The sequence below is a fragment of the Arachis duranensis genome, chromosome 5, assembly GCF_000817695.3.
Source record: "Arachis duranensis cultivar V14167 chromosome 5, aradu.V14167.gnm2.J7QH, whole genome shotgun sequence".
In the NCBI taxonomy this organism is placed as follows: Eukaryota; Viridiplantae; Streptophyta; class Magnoliopsida; order Fabales; family Fabaceae; genus Arachis; species Arachis duranensis.
In genome coordinates this window covers 17,096,878-17,117,412 of record NC_029776.3, presented here as the reverse complement: position 1 = coordinate 17,117,412, position 20,535 = coordinate 17,096,878, and the positions used below count along the sequence as shown (strand labels likewise).

The following is a 20,535-nucleotide window of genomic DNA, read 5'->3' as shown; positions in this document are numbered from 1 at the left end:
AATTATAATATTTTAATATAAAATAAAATAAAAATATTTATAATAAAATAAAAATAATAAAATAATTATTATTTTTATTCTATATTATTTTAAAATAATTTAATTATTTTTAAAATTTTAATAAAAATATATATTTTTAATTTTTAGTTATTTTATATTTTTTATTTATACGAGAGAACTACCAATAATTTACTCGTTGAACAATGATCCAATAACATAATAGCCACCGAATCGGTCCTTCAGTTTTGACAATAAGGGGTGACGCGGATTAACTCATTCATCTCTTTACTTGGAAAACACATTAACAGATTTTTATATAGTTTTTGGACATACAAGCAGATTTTTCTATTTCCATAGAATTAAGACCTCACAGAATATATCTGCTAAAATTGGATTAACATTTAACACCAGCATCACCCTGCTCGTGTTCTATCTACTTTATTTATTTGTTTATTTAAAAAATAGAGAAAATAGAAAGTTTACAGGTCACAACTGGTGATGCCCATGTGTGAGTTTTATATCCACTACGAACGACGAGCATAGCTGAATGCTGAGCTGGGCAAAAAAAACAAAAGCTGATTTCAATGAACAGTTATGAAAGAAAAATAGAAAATCACCTCTCACCACCACCAATCCCAATTCACCATCGATTCTTATTCCTCGACCTTCACAGTTCACACTTCACAACACTTTGCTCTTTTCTCCAACTACACATATCTCTCTTCTCTCTCTCTTTCTCTCTGCAAAAATAACTGCCACAGTCACTGCTCTAAGTCGCTAACTAACTGACTAATCCACTCACTCACACAACATGAGCGTCATTCTATCATGCCAGCGCTCCACAATCTTAGCTCACAAAACTTCTCCGTTATTTCTTCACATGTTCCGTTTCAGATTCAAACCTCACCGTTCCAGATTCTGCTGTTTGCTCGACCAGATCGCCGTCTCCGACAATGTCATCGCCGCTGCTGCCAAGGCCGCCACCACCTCCGCCTCTCTCCACGGCGCCGTTTCCTCGGCCATCACGCAGGTCGCCGTCACCGCTGTTGCAATTGCCTCCGGAGCTTGCCTTTCCACCAAGGTTGATTTCTTGTGGCCTAAATTGGAGGAACAACCAGGTTCATTCCATATGATTTTATTATCCTTCTTCATTTTCCTTATGATTAATTGAATTCCTTGAGTCTGAGACTTGTTCATACATTATCTGCAGTTGAAGATTTTCGCGTTATTTTTGTGATTTTGTTTTTGTTTTTGTTTTGTTTTTTTTTTGTTTTTTTTTTGTAACAGAAGAGCTACCACATAGAGAGTGCTAGTAATTAGAAGCATAATCTGTTAATTGCTTCAGATAGTGTTAATAGAAGTGAACTAATATTTATTTGTTTATTTATTTATTAGAACTTCATGTGTTAACAGAAGTATACTAAAATGGTGTGCAGGTACCGTTGTTCAGGATGGAGTGGAAATTACAGGCTACCCTATATTTAATGATACAAAGGTTTAATAATATCTCTACTTGCATTAGGACGAGTATTATTATGATATGTTGTTACATTTATTAAAATACCTGGTGTGTGAAGGCAGGTTCAGAAGGCTATAGCTTTTGCAAGAAGAGCGCATCGAGGCCAGTTCCGGAAGACTGGAGATCCTTACTTAACACACTGTATCCATACTGGAAGAATTTTGGCAGCGTTGGTTCCATCAAGTGGTAAAAGAGTATGAAACTATTATGCAACACTTGTTAACTTTTATATTACTATTGGGTTGTGAGCTAGGGTGTAAGATCTAAGGTGCATGCATTGCATGTCAAAATATGTTTCATTTTATTTGAGATATTGGTGCTGTTTGTTTCAGGCTGTGGACACAGTTGTGGCGGGTATTTTACATGATGTGGTTGATGATACTTGCCAAAGTCTGCAGGACATCGAGGCAGAGTTTGGTGATGATGTGGTCAAGTTGGTCGCTGGTGTTTCAAGGTTAAGTTACATAAATCAGGTATCAGAAAGAATGAAGAATGTCTTTCTAAGACCTTTAATTTTATATTGAAACAAGTGGCACATTATAATTAATTCTGTAGATTTAGCTAATTGTTCGATTTAAGTTTGCTGGATATCCTTTTGCAGCTGTTACGCAGACATCGAAGGGTAAATGAGAACCAGGGTGTCCTTGGCCAAGAAGAGGTATAGAATCTGAATTTGACATATGTTTCAGTAATTAGCAACAAAATAGAACAAAAATAATGGCTAACTAACATCGTCTTAATCAATGCAAAGAACAGTATGTGAAGTTAGAAATGTATCATACTATCCTCTTTCTGTATTCTGGATATTTGATACTTTTAGTTGTGGATGCTTGAGGTTTGGTCAATTACTCAATTTTATCAGAATCAGTTTTACTATCTAACAGTAATCGTACGCAAAATAGGTTGGTGCAGCAATGTTCTCCTCTTAATGCATTTGGTAGTTAATCAAGATAATATTGAAACTGGATGCCTTTTGAAGCTTGCAATATATAACATGTATTGAGTGCTGGAATTAGCAGTGGAGATTTTTTCTGATGCCTTGAACTCAATCTATTAGGCGAGTAATTTGCGAGTGATGCTTTTGGGAATGGTTGATGATCCACGTGTTGTGCTCATCAAGCTTGCAGATCGTCTTCACAACATGAGAACCATGTACTGAGTTCTGACTCAACTTTTTCATTCTTTTTTAGCCTTTATACCTCAGTAATGCTGCTCTTCATTATTTTGCCTTATTAGTTCCCCAATCAATTATGTCTTATCCTTACTCCGTCCTCTATGATTATCAGTTGTAAAACTATACTTGTTTGGTATAAAAGCCCTGTTTAACCAATAACCTTTTAGATATGCCATACATTGCTCTGAATGTTTTTGCTAAACACTATAATTTTAGGTAACTTGCTTTGGGAATTTTAGTTTGACATGCTACATTTTGCAGTTACGCTCTGCCATTACATAAGGCTCAAGCTGTCGCAGAGGAGACCTTAATTATTTGGTGCTCACTTGCTTCAAGATTGGGTCTATGGGCGTTGAAAGCTGAATTGGAAGATCTTTGTTTTGCTATTCTTCAGGTCTTCAAATAATTAATGTGTCTCTTTTGCTTTGAGAGTCATCAATTATATTGACATAATAATGTGAGGAAATGGAGAAACTAGAGGTGAACAAACATATTAAAGCATTGAAGTTTTCCAATTCATTTGCATATCTGCCCACCCATCCTCAAAAGGATTGTATGTGGCACACTAAAAAGAGATGTAAAATGCTGTCTTGTCATCAAGTAGTTAAAAGCTTTTTGTGCATGATTTCAACATAGTGTTGTGGAAACATGAATAAGCTCACATTCTTCACTTGAAGTGAGTTGTAGCTGTTAAGAATATGTTTTAAACTATTTACTATCAGCAAATAGTTTTATCTTCTTGTGTATACACATTATAATGGAAAAGGTAAAGTATAATTTTTGTCCCTGCAATTTGCCAAAAGTTTCAAAGATACCCTCCAAGTTTTATTTTGTTTCAATTTTGTTCTAGAAGTTTTCATTTGCATCAATTATACCCTTAGCAGCTAAATTTTCAAGAAGCTTAGGATCAATTCAGCAATAATGCTTGACAACTAGGAGTCAGTGACAGAACTTTGTATTGTGTTGAAGGTTGTCTTTGTGAAGTTGTTGCTGAATTGGTCCTAAACTTCTTGAAAAGTTAGTTGTTAGGGTACATTTGATGTAAATTGAAAACTTCTGGAACAAAAATTGAAACAAAATAAAACTTAGGGTTTTTTTAAAACTTTTGGCAAACTTTAGCAACAAAAAGTATATTTTACCTAATGAATTTTATATTGTCAAGGTGACCCGACTTTGGCATTACTAAATTTAATTCAGTTGACTAAATCTGTGTTTTTTTGTGCGTTGTTATCAGCCTCAAACATTTCAGAAGATGCGAGCTGATCTGGCTTCCATGTCCACCCCTGCTAACAAAATAGTAAATCCAAGAAGATTCTCTGTAAAAGGTAATTTGATACCTACGGATGAGAACAGTTCTCTCTACAATGAATCCTTGACATTCAATGAGGATGTCTCAAGTATAAAGGTAAGAATTTTTCGTGTGAACTTTCATTTACTCATTTGTAACTTCTGATCACGGGTTTTGATTGAATGCTATTTTATGGTTTTCTTTGGTGGGAGCTTTATACGCTACTGTGTACTGCATCTAACAATACAGTCAAAAATGCTTTTCTTTAGATTGACTGCAAGATATGTAGGAGCAAAAATGATAAAGTAATATACTGATCGTTTAAAGTAGTTAAATTCAGAATATGACGAGATAAAATTTTTAAGAAAGATGCGAAAGACCGAAAGCATATGAAATGATGTTACTTTTAATTGCTTCCCGCCAGACTTGGAAAGTTGATTATATTCTGAGTTAGACAGAAGGCTCATCAATCACATTTTTTTAACCGTAAGATTAACAACACTAGGTCCCAAGTAATTTATGGTTGCAAAAGATTTATAGATAGTTAGGTACCTGCAGTGACTTTTGCAAGCATTTTTGCTCCTGATGTATGATATGTTCATTATTCATAGTTCTTGAGCAATAACAGACGCAATATTCTATCTTCACTGTTTTGCCATGCCTAGAGGAAAGGATGAGGGCAGATTTTTCATTCTAATTGCACCACACTATACATTCTTTCATTTCAGGACCTTTTGGAAGCTGTAGTCCCATTTGATGTTTTGTTAGATCGGAGAAAACGTGCTAACTTCCTAAGTACTATGGAGAAGAATAATTCAGAGACATGCCTGAAACCGAAGGTTGTTCAAGATGCTGGGTTAGCTTTGGCATCATTGGTAATTTGTGAGGAAGCACTTGAGCGAGAATTGATTATATCAGCTTCGTATGTTCTTATTGTCCATTATTATTTGCTGATTTTACATTCTTGTCCACCGATATGTGCATGCTTTCGTTATTTTGGTGTCTGATAAAGTATTCTCTATTGAGAAGTGATATTTATATCAGTCTCTTCTATCCCTCAAATTTACACCTTCGTTTTTTAGTACTGAAAGAATAACACAGCACTGCATTCTCTCTTCTCACCAAGTGCTTTTAATACTAAAAGGAGAAGGTTTACAAAAACGTGATACATATAGCATCTTTCTTTTCTATTTCCTAACTGCTAAGGTTTACTTAATTTTGTAGTGCCTAAAATGCTTAAAGTTTTCTTCCGTGTTTTCAGTTACGTTCCAGGAATGGAAGTCACATTATCAAGCCGATTAAAAAGCCTTTATAGTTTATATAGCAAGGTATTGGCGAGAGTTCATTTCTTGACTTTTTAAGTAAGAATGCACGGCCATGTACTTTAGTTATGCAATGTGGACAGTCATTAGCATCCAAGCACAGATTTTGCAACAACGAAGCTAAATAAAAAAGCAAAATTAGTGAACAGAAGTGGCTAACTGCAGGGTTTTCTAATTAATAGCGTAATTTTATACTGCTAGTCTTAAATGCGTTATTAGTTTATTTAATCGCATTATGATTGTATTATCATGCAGATGAAACGAAAGGATATAAGCATTGATAAAGTATATGATGCACGTGCATTACGAGTAGTCGTGGGAGACAAAAATGGAACTTTACATGGACCTGCAATTCAGTGTTGCTATAATCTTCTTGACATTGTACACAGGTAAATATATGCCAAATCTCAGTCATGTAACCTATACTTAAGTAATACAATACAAGCTACCAGCTATAAGCTTATGAACGAAAGTAGCATACGTTGTTTCTAAGTTTTCGTTTTGCTTTGGGCATTTTGCTCTTTTCTCTCCAAAAAAACGAAGCAGCATGGAAGAGGTCAGTATGAGGATAACGTATCCTCATAGACCAGAATCAACTGAAAAAACATATTGATTGAAAATATCCTTTTATATTTTCCATTCTCTCCCCCTTTTCAGTTAGTTTGGAAAAGTACATTCATATTTTGGGATTTGCAGGCTTAGCTGTAACATCGTTTACTTCAATTAACTGTATTGACCCTGATAATGTCTTCTAATTTCTACATGTTTTGGTATTTTATTTGTATACAGGCTTTGGACTCCCATAGATGGTGAATTTGATGACTACATCATTAATCCAAAACCTAGTGGCTATCAGGTTAGGCTTTCTTGTTCATACTATCATAAAATTTAAATGATCATCTTGTATGCTAAGCATAATAATAGTGCTAATGATTGTATAATTTGAATTGCAGTCCTTGCACACTGCAGTACAAGGTCCTGATAACTCAGCCCTTGAAGTACAAATAAGAACACAGGTGCCAAATGATTTCAAATGGGCTAATTCTTTATACTTTATTTCTTGACATTTTATATTATTGTGTTTACTAGAGGATGCATGAGTATGCTGAACATGGACTTGCTGCACATTGGCTGTATAAGGAAACTGGAAATCCTTTGTCATCAATAGACAGCATGGATGAACCTGAAACAGAAGAATCCTATTTCTCCAAGGATATAGAAGATGGGAATTCTTCGGATATTTTGTTAAGTAAATATAGGTCATTGAAGCCTGGACATCCAGTCCTCAGGGTAGAAGGAAGTCACTTACTTGCTGCTGTAATCATGAGGTACATAACACTACGCTGTGTTAAAAAGCTGACAATACTATTTGTGGCTCATGAATTTTCACCACCTTTTCAGTGTTGAAAAGGATGAAAGAGAATTGTTAGTTGCTGTCAGCTTTGGGCTTGCAGCTTCTGAAGCAGTAGCTGACAGAAGATCTTCTTTCCAGATTAAGCGATGGGAAGCTTATGCACAACTATACAAAAAGGTATGCTAATTAAATTAACATATATTGATGAAATTTGACTATAAATGGCTTGTGACAAATGGTTCATGGATGGGACTTAAATTGACTGGTTTCACTGATTGAGAAGGCTATGCCCAGATGGACCGTTGTATCAGTATCTTCCTTAATGCTGCCTTTCTGCTTTGCTTCTTCGCTTCAGCCTCTCCAGTTGTATCATCTTTATATTTTATATTTAATCTCTAACAATTTGCTTATTATTGATCTGTTTCAGGTGTCTAATGAATGGTGGTTTGAACCAGGACATGGGGATTGGTGTACTTGTTTAGAGAAGTACACACTATGTCGAGATGGTATGTATCACAAGGTATGTTTTGTCCGAGCAGTTGAAAATGTAAATTATGTACTTAAATGTTATTGTTCTTTCTTTTTTGTTTATAATATCAATTAAATTGATCTCTCAATGTATCGAAATCGGGAAAAGATAAAGGGGGAAAAATCATTTTTGTCTGAAAATCTGCCACAGTGCCACTATAGTACTAAGAAATGAGAACTACATGACATTTAAATACACCAAACAACAACGTAGACTACACATAGCATCAAAGATTGGGCAGATTTGTTTAATAAACTTGCCTGACTATCTTAGCTCATAATGGGTTTTGCAAATTATCAGAGTGCTACTGAAGAACTTTATATTAATTTTTTGCTTCATTTGCAGCAAGACCAGTTCGGCCGCCTATTGCCAACTTTCATCCAAGTTATCAATTTCACTGAGCAAGAAGAATCTGAATATTGGTCTGTGGTGTCTGCTGTCTTCGAGGGCAAGGAGGTGGATTGTATTACACCTCGTTCAAAATTTGACTTCCTTGCTTCAACTTCGGTAGAAGCTAGCATCAACAACAAGGTTTTTTTTTTTGCAATCACTTGCCTCTCCTGTCCACATTGTGCTAATAAAATTGCTTCTCATTATTTATATTTTCGTAGCAATTGTGGTTGCAAATTGAAGACTAAAAATGCTATTGTATTGGAAAAATCAAATTCGTCTAACGTACTGAGTTGACTAAATGTAGGAAAGAAATGGAAGTGTCTAGCATCAGAGATTGAAAGTTGATTTATCACTGTATTTTCTCGTTATTCAAGTAGATGCATTTTTTTGGTGACTATTCAAGTAGATACATGAAAACATTTGGGTGACTCTATGTTTTAGGTACAACTTTTGAGAACAATGCTTTCGTGGGAAGAACAGTTGCGCTCTGAAGTAAGTATCAAGCAAACAAAGCTTAGTGCAAAGCCTTATGGTCTTTCTGGTTCTCTTAATATTGGAGAAGTGGTAATCATAAGTTGGCCCCATGGTGATATTATGAGGTTAAAAGCTGGTAGCACTGCTGCGGATGCTGCCCAAAGAGTTGGTTTGGAGGGAAGGCTGGTTTTGATTAATGGCCAGTTAGTACTCCCCAATACCGAGCTAAAAGATGGCGATGTTGTTGAAGTAAGAATCTAATCCATTCATTCACAATTCACACATATTGACAAAGAAATTGTAAATAGTTATTCATGGGTTGTATGTGGTTAAGGTAGATGGTGCAGAAGTAGGCAGGTCTGTCTGAAAAATATAATAAAATAGGGTTGGGTGGGGATTTATTTTGTTACATCGTGTAATTTCAAAAAGTTGAGCTTAATTCCAAATATGCTCTGATAGTCTGATAAGTGATAACTGATAACTATATTACCATTGTATAATTAGTTAATTACTTTGGTGGCTTTATGTATTGTTAGGTTTATAAGTTCAATCATATTAGGTATATATAAAAAAGTAATTACTAAATTTTTTAACATAAAATATTTTATTGAGATATTAATAGAAAACTTTTTATAATTTTTGAGCATTTCTATAAAGTATTTTGTTTACTCTGAAATAAAGAATTTCAAATACTCACAAAAGAATAAATTTTTAGAATTTCTTTTTATTTAAAACATTGATTAAAAGGAAAAGATTAGAATCAAACGTGTTACATATATAAAAGTTCTCTCGTCTTTTCCTGTTCTGTATACAAATAAGATATTTTAAAATTTGATTATACTATGGGTATATTAAAATTTGTCACCAAAATTAGCTATTGGTATAAAATATATATTAGAATATAATATATATTAAAAATAAATTAAATCACATGCATTTATACACAAATATATTAGTAGCTGATTTTGATGTATAGATAGTATTTTTGTTTAAAATGACATATTTAAATTTTTAACAATTTAATTATTTAGTATTTTATTTTTTTTCAAAATTTTAAATACTCTATTCAAACGCTAAAAATAAAAAAAAAAATCTTTGTTGTATCACTTCTTTAAATTGGTTCTCACACAAGTTAAATTAAATTATCCATCGTTACTTTAAATTATTATAATTATTCATCCACTAAGTGAGCATTCATAACCACCCAAATATAAATTGGTGCTTGTTTTTTCGTTACTTTTCTCATTCACATCTCATTATCATATTTTCTATACACGAGTCAAATTGGAGATGCCTAAATTGAATATTATCATATCGTTTGTATTTAATTTAGGGAAGTGTTAGGACCAATAAATTTTGTGATTTGTAACTATCAATTAGTTATAATTAGTATTGTTAATAGTATGAAATTATATCTAATAATGTAAAATTTTTCATTTTTTTTACTGATTAAATACGAATTAGATTTTAATAAAAGTACTAGCCTACTAAACTTTGTCTTTAATTTATTTTCATACCTTAAACTATAAGTTTTCTAAGAGAAATATTAAGATCACTTTCTGTTTGTAGGCTAAAATTTTTCATTATGAAAAAAAAGGTGTGCAATTCAATTCTATTAGTTGTGCATGTATTTTTATTTTGGTACGAGAATTAGTAATCGGAAGGTCTGATTACTTTGCAAGTTGATTTTTAATTTGTTTTTAATATCAAATTAGAAGGTCCTATTTGTGGTTCATTTTTTTATATTGGATAAAAATTGGTATAATTCTTTAATATTAAAAGTTATGGAAGGTCCGATTACTTTGCAAGTTGATTTTTAATTTGTTTTTAATATCAAATTAGAAGATCCTATTTGTGGTTTATTTTTTTATATTGGATAAGAATTGGTATAATTATTTAATATTAAAAGTTATGATATTTTGCAAAATTTGGGAGCCGTAAAGTTCGCAGAAGGCGAATTGTCAGAATAGATTTTTTTTAATATTAAAATTATAATACACAGACAGCATATTATGAATATACAGACTGCTTATCAATACAATATGTATTCTCCATATTGTGCTTGCACAACGTCCCCATAACACTAAAAAATCCCATTTTTTATAACATTAATATAAAATTCTATTCATACTTCAATATTAAAATAAAAAATTTCCGATTTGTTTGTTGTGACTTTTTTAAAAAAAAAATCATAAATTAAAGATCTGATTTTTGTTCTTTTTTGTTCTTAATAAATCGGATGATCCGATTTTTATTCCCAAAAAAAATGGAGTCCAATTTTTACATTTTAAATAAAAAAATTTTACATTTGAGAATAACACTCTTATAATCTATGATCTTTAAAAACACTATTTCCACCCCCAATATAAAAAATAATTTGCGTCTGTTTGTATACTCTACGCTTACTTTCGCGCTAAATAGAACTGCTTTTGTCGTAGCACTTGCACTGTTTTAACAAGCCAACAAGGAGTTCAATTTAAAGCAGAGAAGGGTAAACGGTAAAATGGCAAGAATAAAAATGAGTATCAGCTAAATGTCAAACAGGATACGAGGTTCAGGGGTTCACGTATAAATTGAAAGAAGGAAAGTAAAATCAGATAGAAAGAAAAAATATAGAACAAATAAGACAAGAAGTCATAAACATAAAACAACAAATCGCACATCATGAGATGACGTATTGTATTGTATCACATCATACTATGTTTTCTCCCTAAACATCCAATGTTGTTTAGAGGCAAAAGCCAATATCCGGCAACTAACAAAGTATCGAAATCTATAACCTATAGAAAGTTTAAGACCGTTGAGAAATGGCACTAGTAGCAACCGAAGATACAGAAATTCTCCTTACCGGACGAGAGGACTTCTTCGCATAAGAGGAATTCCACTCCCCACCATCTTGAGAATAATAGTCCATTGGATATTCACCACCAAAATCGCTCTTTCCATTTCCATTTTCATCTTCTCCACAGCTACACTCACAGGAAGAATCACCACTCTTCTGGCAACTTACACCACCATCTTCACAACCTTCCTGCACCTTTGCCACTAACACATCTTTCTTCTTCTCCCACCAGCCAGGTATCACCCCTAACGCGATCTCTGCCTCGAAGGGATTGAGCACTGGTTTCCCAAAAGCATCACCCCAATCAATCGATAACCGAGGATAAGCAATCTGAATCCAAGCATCTACGGAGTCCTCAAACAATGCAATCCTTGCAGGGCTAATCTCAGACATCAAGAAAACAGTGTAAAGGAACCCTTTTTCCTTCATATTCTTTTCCAATCTCTCCAGAATCTTAGGGTTCCCTTGCCTACCCAAAGTCCCCAAAACAACACCCCAATTCCGAGCTTCCTCCCTCGCTCTCAAAATCGCAGCTTTCCTAGATTCCTTCATTCCCACGTGATCATACTCTTCCAGAAACAACTTCCCAATGTAAGGGTCATACCTAAAAGCCTTAATCCCAGGATTAGCTATCATGATCGCCTCAAGATGAAACCTTCCATCGGCTACAAATACCAAAACGCTATTCTCAAGATTCTCACTAAACGAATCCATTAATGAAACCTTGGGAGTAGTGCAGCCAAGAACCTCACCGGCCGAAAGAGGCTTGGACTGTGGTACCAAAACCCTAAACCCTGATTTCTCCAATTCCGGCTTCGCAGCCCTAATTGCAGATGCGAACTGAATAGTACCAGCTAATACGAGGTTCTGGGCGCGAGATTCGAGGTTCAATTTAACGGTATCAACCAAATGGGAAACGTCGATTTTGATGTCGACGAAGACGTAGAGACAGGGGATGGTGGTGGAATCGATGGGGACAAGGCAGCTGTGGCCGTAGTGGATGAGGAGGTCGGCGGAGAGCGCAACGGCGGAGAAGTCGTCGACACAACAAGCGCCGTAGGTGACGTCACCGAGGACGTAGCAGCGGTCGACGGCGGCGAAGGTAGTGAAGATGTCGGAGAGAGGGAGGGAGTACATGAGGAGGCCCTCGGGGAACTGAAGGGCAACGCGCTTGGCGCCAGTGGAAAGAACGCGCCAAACGCATTTGTGGACCTCGAAGTTGTAGTTGTGAGGGAGAACGGAGATGGCAGCGTTGAGGGCCGCGTCGTTGAGGATGGAATCGGAGATTTGGTTCTTCACAAACCGCTTCGGCGTTGGCTTTGGCTTAGCTTGCTCCACCTCCATCGACCAATCAACCTTCTTCCCTCTCTAATCTTCTGTCAACCCTTTTTATTCCTTAGCCTTTCTGAAACTCACTCGGCCACCTTCTACTTTCCTCACTTAAGGCTAAGGGTACTCACGTATACATTTTTTATATGTTATACAACATTTTTTATGTATACAACATTTTTGTATTTAATTATGTTATATTTTTTTATGTATACATATTTATATTTTTTTGGTGACTATGTATACATATTTATATATAAACATAAAGTGTGTCATCAAAGTGAATAAATATAGAAAAAATAAATAAATATTACGTATATATAAAAAATTAATTATTATATATTTATAAATATTCATATATATATATATTGATTCATATTTTTTATCAACTAAATAATCTATCAATAGAATTATCAAACTTGTTATAATAGGATAATTAAACTTACAATATACCAATAATCATACTTGTTTATAGTTATATAAAAATTTATGAAATGTCAAATATTTTGAATAGTTAACTCATTTATAATTTTATCATAAATATTTCAGGAAACAAAATTGCAATTTCGCGTGTTGCATATGGTTGTGGATTTTAAGCCGTAGAGTAGATCCACTTGATTCCCCATAATGGTTAACGTGATTAGCACAAAAATTGAAATTTCAACAACTAAATTAAAATTCAAGTACAAGTTCAGAAATTAAATTGAATATTATAAGCGACAGTTGCAGACTATTTTGTGACATGATATTTTGCTTTTTATGTCCAAGACAAGACAAGAAGCCTCGTTCCCTTGGGAGAAAAGCTCTGAGAAATGTAGGCTTGCTTGGCAGCAAAAACAAGATCTTCAACATGAATAGGTTTTATCCTTAGAAATGTAAACATCCCACTGAATAAATAGGAGTTCTATTTCCTTGGAAATAAGTCATACCCAACAAATTCTTGAGCTACCACTGTAAATTATTGTACTGATATAACAAATGTACATGTAACCTATGAATTTCTCTCCACATCACTATTCAACAAAGCCGCATTACTAGCTGCTTTTAAAGGAGGCCTATTAATCTTCTCAAGTAATCTACTAAATACCAATTTAACTGGTATGCAAGCTACAGTAGTGAGCCCAGAGACCTCTGGTTTAATCAACCTATTTGTTTGATAAAAACTGCTATCAATTAAAGGTTTTTTACTATGATGATTATGTTCACTAGACAATGAGGACAGAGTTCTAGTTTTCTGGCTAGACGATAAGCTCACTTTCTTTGACCCCTTTTTCATTGACTTCTTGTCAATTGAAGGCCCAGGACTGTTACGGCCACTCTTCCTGGAAATGGAAAAGCTTCCCTTGTAGCTGGAACTTCCAGCATTTAATCTTCTATATTCAAATCTTTCTTGATCTAAGGAAAAATCTGAAGCAGCTTCAGCACCATTCGATGATGATAAATGCGGACGAGGAACACGAAAATTCGCTGTTCTCCTTGCAGTCCTCCAAGCTGGTGGAAGCACACTACTTCCCTCAATACCAATTCCATCATTATTGAAATCATCAAATGCAGGAAATAGCATATCTGATGAACCATCCTTCAGGGTTTCAATTTGGATCGGATGCCCGATTATTGCCCTCCCATCTAACTTACTCATGAGAGAAACAATGGGAACAGGCTCTTTGCGATAGCTAGCTTGAACCTTCAGGTCTACATCTACCAGAAACGGTCTCATCCTCCCATCGTAATGATAGCGATCACCATATCCTGGAGCAAACCCTTTATAATCCCAATATCCTCTCGTAGCAGGCTGATCTTCCCAACCCCAGACATCCCAATCAACACCATGACGAACTTTGGTTTGACCCCTTGATGCTGCTCTAGGAGTTAGAGAGAATTCATCTTCGAATCCAAACGTTTGTTCGGTGTCATCAAAGACATCACTTAGACCATTTTTGTAGTAATGTGAATTAGGACCTAATCTCTTATGGCCTATATGACTTCCTTGCTCAACATCTGCTCCATACCGAACTCCTTTTCCATCAGGAGCACCAACAGACCTCTTCACAAAACTACGACTGTTCCTCTTTCCTTTTAATTGCCATTTGGATACAGCTTCATTACGTGTTGAAGGTTCACGAGGATACAGGAGAGGCATGTCAGCAGATATTGCCAATTCATCAAGATCCTCACTACTAGTGCTTTCTTCCTCTTCAGCATCTTGACCCGTTTCTGCAGTTACAATAACGTCAGATGAGTTAAAATCAATGCTGTGAACTGAAATAAAAATTTTAACTCAAACAAAAGAACAAGTTCAAAACAGAAAAATTCAAAAGGAAAATGAGAAACCATGATGTCACAGGAAGAAGAAACAAAGAACTACAAAATGGATTTAATTGACTGATAAGTGCATAATCTCAATAATAAAGTCAAATTCACATATTCTCTGACAGCTGTACACCACAAGTTATTCACAGAGAAAGTGAAGGGCAAATAATGAGAAAGCTATAAGCCAGCCCTCGTATAACAGGCTGCATTGATTGATTAAGCTGACGTTATTTTTAGAGTAGATGTTCACTTTTTCTTTTCAATAATTGAGTAAAGGTTAACTTATTTCTGTTACTGTATCATCAGCATTTTCACTTATTTTCATATTAACATGATGGTACTAGGTACCCTACATGACCTCTGAGGAATTATTTTCACATTAATTTGAATCTATAATGCATCCATTGCCACTCTGTCACCTAACATTCTACTTCAGTGAAAACATGATGACATAGGAATGAAAATGTAGGCAAGAACTAATATGACTCAAGTTTTGAAACTTTAGGAACTAAATACAGTATTCTTAATTTCAGAGTCTACAATGCCTCAAAAATACAACTTGAGCAATTGAAGTGAACCTTCACTCTTTTCCCTTTTTGTCCTTTGTTCTTTGTCTAGGCTAAGCATATCTTAAAAGCGTTAAGTGACATGTATGCTGGATTGCTGGCAAACAATCAAAACTAAAAGATAATGATGATTAACTTCCTTCTCTAGCCCTTCATTACCCTTGTTCTGAGTCTAATATCCTATACCATAGGAAAGCAGGTCGCTCCCACTGTACATTTGAACTATCCTGACCTTTCCTTATAATATTCAATTGTTAAGAACTTAAACACATGCACATTGGCCAATCCAGGCCAATCCAGGATAGGTTCATGATTTTGAAGACCATGGCAACAAAAAATATAGACAAACATTTGTTGGAAGATCTAAAAAACTAAAAAACGTGGGTCCATGTAGGGTTGGCCTATGTTTGACAGGATGAACTTGTTGTGCAGAGTTACGCTTTTAAAGAAGAAAGGAAAGATGCATGAATATAGAAGGAATATGACAATTTTAACATCCAGAAAATTATGTAACAATAAAAACCAATACTATTTCCACTACAAGAAATATTATTAAATGAAAGAGAAGAAAATTCCCCAGCTATGATACTCGCAGATATATACATCACTGGATAAGTCGTTTCCCCCTTGTTGAAGTAGTGGCCATCAGAACATAATGATAAGATAGTTATAACATGATAGCATAAAATAAGTAAGCAGAAACTAAACCTGAAATGGTCATCTCTTCATCCTTGTCTGCTTCTGTTTCCGAGGAATCTGAACCAGAATTAGCTGAATCAGTTTCAGAAGAATCAGATTGAACATCATCTACAAAGGCAGATTCACCCTCTTCAGCAAATGAACTACGATAAGGATACTCCTTCCCGAATTGAGAAGATGACATCTCAACATGAGTCTCTTTATAATCCATAGAATCACTAGACTGAGGTGGCAAATACACACATCTGCTTCTCTTTGCTCGGCAACCTACACCCATTTGCCCGGCTCCTGCAAACAGAATCACAGTTAGGTTGTTCCTGGAGACGTGACTGCTGTTCTTAACAGTGTTAGTGTGTTACATGATCTAAAATTGGTTCTATTGGAAGCAATACCTAATTTCTCTTGCTTCTTCAGCATTTGCCTCTCAAGTTCAAGAGCATGGAGAATGGCATCTTCTCGGCGCGCATACTTTTCCCTTTTCTTTAAGGGCATACCCTGGGAAGACTCTGCCCTTTCAATACATCCATCGAACTCACCACATCGAAATGGCTTCACACGTTTGGATTTCTCCAGATTGTACCAATCTCTATAAAGAAATACCGACACACAAAAGCAAAACCAGTAAAAACACTAAAAACTTGTCAGAATATTGTTACAACAGTGCATTCAATACCATTTTCCAAACTCAAGAAGTGTATCCTTTAAACAAATATCACCACAAAACCTTTTATAGCCCACACAATTATCCTCTAAACTAGCACTACAACTTGACGAAAGGCTAATCCTGGACTAGTTTTTGCATAAAAATAAAATCTATACACATTTGACATTTACGAACACACCATATTAATTCAAACCAGATATGAATAAATTGTTAGAGTAGATTTCAATAAATAAAATAAGAATGGGAAGGAACTTACACGCTGGCATCTTCCCTGCCAAGAAGCTTAACGGGAGTTCCTGATCGGGGAGAAGTGAGATGAGAACCCGAAAGTTCATGAGGACCGAGTATTTGACCCGGCCACCACGACCCGTTTCTTCTTCGGACCCATACAATCGATCCAACGCCGCAATCGATTGCACCTGAACCCGAGCTCTCCATCTCCCCAACCCTCCCCTTCCCTTTCTTTCGCTTCCCCAGTTTTCTCTCTCTTCTCTTTCTCTCTCTCTCTCTTACTGCCTCTGAGTAACCGAAGGTTGATTTGACGAAGGTGAAAGGAGGTGTCGGTGGTGGCTCACCCACCGGCGAAGAAAAACGATGAACGGAGGATCCGGGAACCGTCGTAAATGGATAGTCCGATTAGCGAGGAATGGGTTAGGGCACAGGATTCCATTCAGATTTGGGGAAATTTCATTTTTTAGGGTTTTCAATTGAATTTTGACCCTATTGCTTAATTAAAATTCCCGCATAACACGAAAAAAAAGAAAAAGAAAAAGGAAAAAGGGAAAAAAAGAAAAGAGAAAAGTCAGAACGTTCTAGAAGCGTCAAAATTCTATGGGATTGTTTAACTTGGTGGCAGAATGGGAAAATTATGTGCCCACGTAGACGTAGTTTTTAGTAACATTTAGTTTGTCTTTGGCTAACACTTCTTGCCGGCATTGTTCAGCAAGCCAGCGACTTATCCTTTGCAAATAAAAATAGTATAACGGATAAAACACTTATATAAGGCTAAAAAAATTTTGATAAGGTAGTAGAATGAGTGTTATAGTTGAACGTGGTGATTTTTGATGTTTTTTAAAATTATGGGGGTATACAAATTGGATCCACCAATTTGTGTTGAAAAAATTTTAAAAATTTGGAATACACAAATCGAACGGTCTGAGTACAGAAATCGGACCGTCCGATTTCTGTACCTCTTAAAAATCGGATGGTCCGATTTGTACTTCGTACATTAAATCATCCCATATTTTAGAAAAATATCACAGTAGATCAAAATTTAAAAAAATACCATTATTAATTCAATATTAAAAATAAAAAAAATGCTTATATAAATGACTGACAACTTAATATTACAGGAATCTTCTAAAATAAATAGTTACGCATATCTTCGTATATAGTTTTATATAAATCAAATTAATTAATTTTAAATTACATATTATAGTACTAAATCGAATTCATTAAAGTCGAATCTATGTTAGCACTAAATCAAATTAATAAGATTAGAATTAGTATGATTCAATATAAATTAAATGAACTCAATTTGATTTATAAGTTCCTAGTAAATCGAATATAACAAATTTGATTTATACTCAATGGTGGCTAGTGGTAAATTGAATTAGATTCGATTTAGTATGGAGTGACACATACATTTGAATTAATTCGATTTACTATATAATACAAACGTATATAAATACGAGCTGAACATGAATTTCTCATCATAGTGAGATTCACAATAGCTAGTGATGATAGTTTTTTAATTCTTGTGTACTATAAACGGTCGATTAAGAAAAACGCGATTTGGAATCAAATTTACTGACAAAGATTCGCCGAGTGTTTTCTTCAAACCTTCAATGAGTTTCAACGAGTTTTAGAATACAATAATCCAAAAATTAGGGCGACATGGCATGAAACGGGTGACCAAGTTATTCTATAGGATTCCAATTTCTGTGGTGCGTGATGGTGTGAAGTACGATTTATTCGTCATAGATAATGACAAAGATCTGCAAATTCTGTTCCATTGTCGTTGTTAGTTTTTCGAGGTGAAGACTCCTGAGCTACTGGCCAAGCTTGTAGATGTGGTCTATAATTCAGGAGGTTCGAACCAGAATCCTCAATCTTCAGCAATGCCAGCCTGCTCTAGCTCAATGCCTCAAGGTGCCTCATCATATGTGCCCGTAATTGCACTTGAGACAATTTTGGTTGCATTTTCGTCCTTCGCAGCCGATCTAAACCACAACCGTGATGGATAAATAGGTGACACTCCAACCTTTGGTGAGCTTGCTAATGCGATGACCGGTACTCTTGTTATGGTCCTGGCTTTCAGAGAGGGTGGAGCATGTAAACTCCCGATAATTAGTAACTAATTAACCAATAAATTAATTATTACTTAAAAAAATTAGAAAAAATTAAATTTTATAGTTTAATGAATTAGAAATAATTAAAAATATGAGTTTTTTACCCTAATTTTAAAGATTTTAATCTAAAACCAGACCAACAGACTGAACCGATTGAACCAAATCCAAACCGAACTGAGGCCCAGCATATAAATGGGGCATTCAGCCTTCTTCCTTCCTCAAGATCATTTTCACGCAAAGGAAGTTGAAATAAAAGAAAACCTAACGAAATCTTTTCCCCAAATATTCAAATCTTTATAACTTTCAATATGGAGCTCCAATTGACGAGCCGTTAGCGGCTATGCGTTCTTCTCGGAATTCTCTACAAAATTCACGAAATAATTATTTTTTCACCTAGTTTTTCTCTTTTCAGTTCGTGATTTTGGATTTTTGTAATTGAGAGATTTTGTGATTTTGATTATTTAGGGGTACTCTAACGGTGGATAATCACTGGATTTGTCTATTTGACTCGTGAGTAACGGTGAGAAAACTCTAACCCTTGTGAATTAGTGATTTAGTAAGCTCAATGTTGATTATTGGGATATTGTATGAATTAGATCGTGTATCTTATTGAATTGGAATTAAATTTGTAGATATTGGAAGCTTGAAATTGAATCCTGGGAGCTAAAAATTTAATTGGTGAGGAGTTGGAGCTTTGGAGCTTGAGGAACGGTGGATAATTGAGGTGTTCCGGGCTTAGGGAGGAATTGGCCAAGGTATGGTTTTGGTTTCTCGTAGTTAATGTTTAATGTCACGTGAAAACTTAGGCTAGAAGACCTTAAGATAAGAATGAACTGAATGAATTATTGATGAATTGTGTATAAAGGATGAATGAATTTGTACGTGTCGGATTATGACTTTGATGAGTATAAAATAATGACATTGTTGATGTGTTGAGAATTGATGGTGGGTTTGTGAAATTAAATTGAATGGATTAGTTGAGAAATGTGTAGTTTGATTTTGTAAACGATTTAATATTGGAATTGGTTTCATTTTGAAATAATTTGATATTGAAAATGATTTGAATGACTGAGAGGTGTTTAGTTTGGTGGTTGGGACCCTTGAAGGGTGGCAGAAGTTTGAGTTTTAGAGGAGATGCTGTTGAAATTTTTATGAAAATAGGAGGTTTCGTTTGAAGTGGTTATTTTAGAAAGATTTAGATTTTTAAGGATTTTATAATTTGATTTTGAGTTATTAAGAAAAGGATTACATTTTGAGTTTGCTTTATTTAGAAAAGAATGAATTGTGTTCTGAGTATGAATTTTTGATGAACAAAATGGGAGGTGTGATAATAAGGAATGAACGATGATGAGAATTGATTTTTGAGTCTAATTGTTGAATGAATATGAATGAATTATAATGATAATGAGATATGTGTGACCGGATAAGAGGCAGTGGCGTTGTCCACTTGCTCCGAAAAATGGATGAGGAAGAAGAATGATGAGAACTGAGATTATTTATGAAATTAAATGAATATGAATGAATTATAATGATAATGTGAATGAATTTTTGAATGTGACTTCGGGTAAGATGTAGTGGTATTATCCACTTGATCCGAGTAAGAGTTAATAAGCTGGGTAAGATGAAGTGGTGATGTTATCCACTTGCTTTGGATAAGAGTTTGAGACTTCGGGTAAGATGCAAGGATTGAGTTTTGTCGCCGTTTGCTCTGGGTTGAGAAT

At 34.8% G+C, this 20,535-nt stretch overlaps 3 protein-coding genes across 7 annotated transcripts; 1 reads left to right on the top strand and 2 right to left on the bottom strand.

The window, feature by feature from the left end:
• Nucleotides 1-457: 457 nt before the first annotated feature.
• Nucleotides 458-8,561, top strand: LOC107488451 (uncharacterized). Of its 5 annotated transcripts, none has more exons than XR_001591905.3 (18): nucleotides 458-1,118; nucleotides 1,437-1,495; nucleotides 1,582-1,713; nucleotides 1,852-1,992; nucleotides 2,121-2,177; nucleotides 2,577-2,671; nucleotides 2,955-3,087; nucleotides 3,928-4,098; nucleotides 4,710-4,903; nucleotides 5,243-5,309; nucleotides 5,559-5,692; nucleotides 6,093-6,159; nucleotides 6,257-6,319; nucleotides 6,393-6,631; nucleotides 6,705-6,834; nucleotides 7,085-7,163; nucleotides 7,532-7,717; nucleotides 8,021-8,170. XR_001591905.3 is itself a non-coding variant. In XM_021142332.2 (18 exons), the coding sequence occupies exons 1-18, from the start codon at nucleotides 812-814 to the stop codon at nucleotides 8,312-8,314; spliced, it is 2,529 nt and encodes an 842-aa protein (XP_020997991.1). In that variant the 5' UTR covers nucleotides 462-811; the 3' UTR covers nucleotides 8,315-8,561. The 5 variants fall into 5 exon arrangements, 4 of the variants coding, with proteins under 4 accessions (XP_020997991.1, XP_020997992.1, XP_015964686.1 ...); XM_021142332.2 differs by having other exon boundaries at nucleotides 462-1,081; nucleotides 1,578-1,713; nucleotides 7,085-7,177; nucleotides 8,021-8,561; XM_021142333.2 differs by having other exon boundaries at nucleotides 463-1,081; nucleotides 7,085-7,177; nucleotides 8,021-8,561.
• Nucleotides 8,562-10,694: 2,133 nt separating this feature from the next.
• On the bottom strand, nucleotides 10,695-12,324 carry LOC107488450 (uncharacterized). The gene has a single exon (XM_052262360.1). The coding sequence runs from the start codon at nucleotides 12,237-12,239 to the stop codon at nucleotides 10,845-10,847; it is 1,395 nt and encodes a 464-aa protein (XP_052118320.1). The 5' UTR covers nucleotides 12,240-12,324; the 3' UTR covers nucleotides 10,695-10,844.
• A 572-nt stretch (nucleotides 12,325-12,896) lies between these two features.
• Nucleotides 12,897-17,378, bottom strand: LOC107488449 (uncharacterized). Its single transcript, XM_016109198.3, has 4 exons — nucleotides 16,720-17,378; nucleotides 16,192-16,385; nucleotides 15,809-16,087; nucleotides 12,897-14,438 (listed from the first exon to the last, which is right to left on the bottom strand). The coding sequence occupies exons 1-4, from the start codon at nucleotides 16,899-16,901 to the stop codon at nucleotides 13,216-13,218; spliced, it is 1,878 nt and encodes a 625-aa protein (XP_015964684.1). The 5' UTR covers nucleotides 16,902-17,378; the 3' UTR covers nucleotides 12,897-13,215.
• Nucleotides 17,379-20,535: the final 3,157 nt, after the last annotated feature.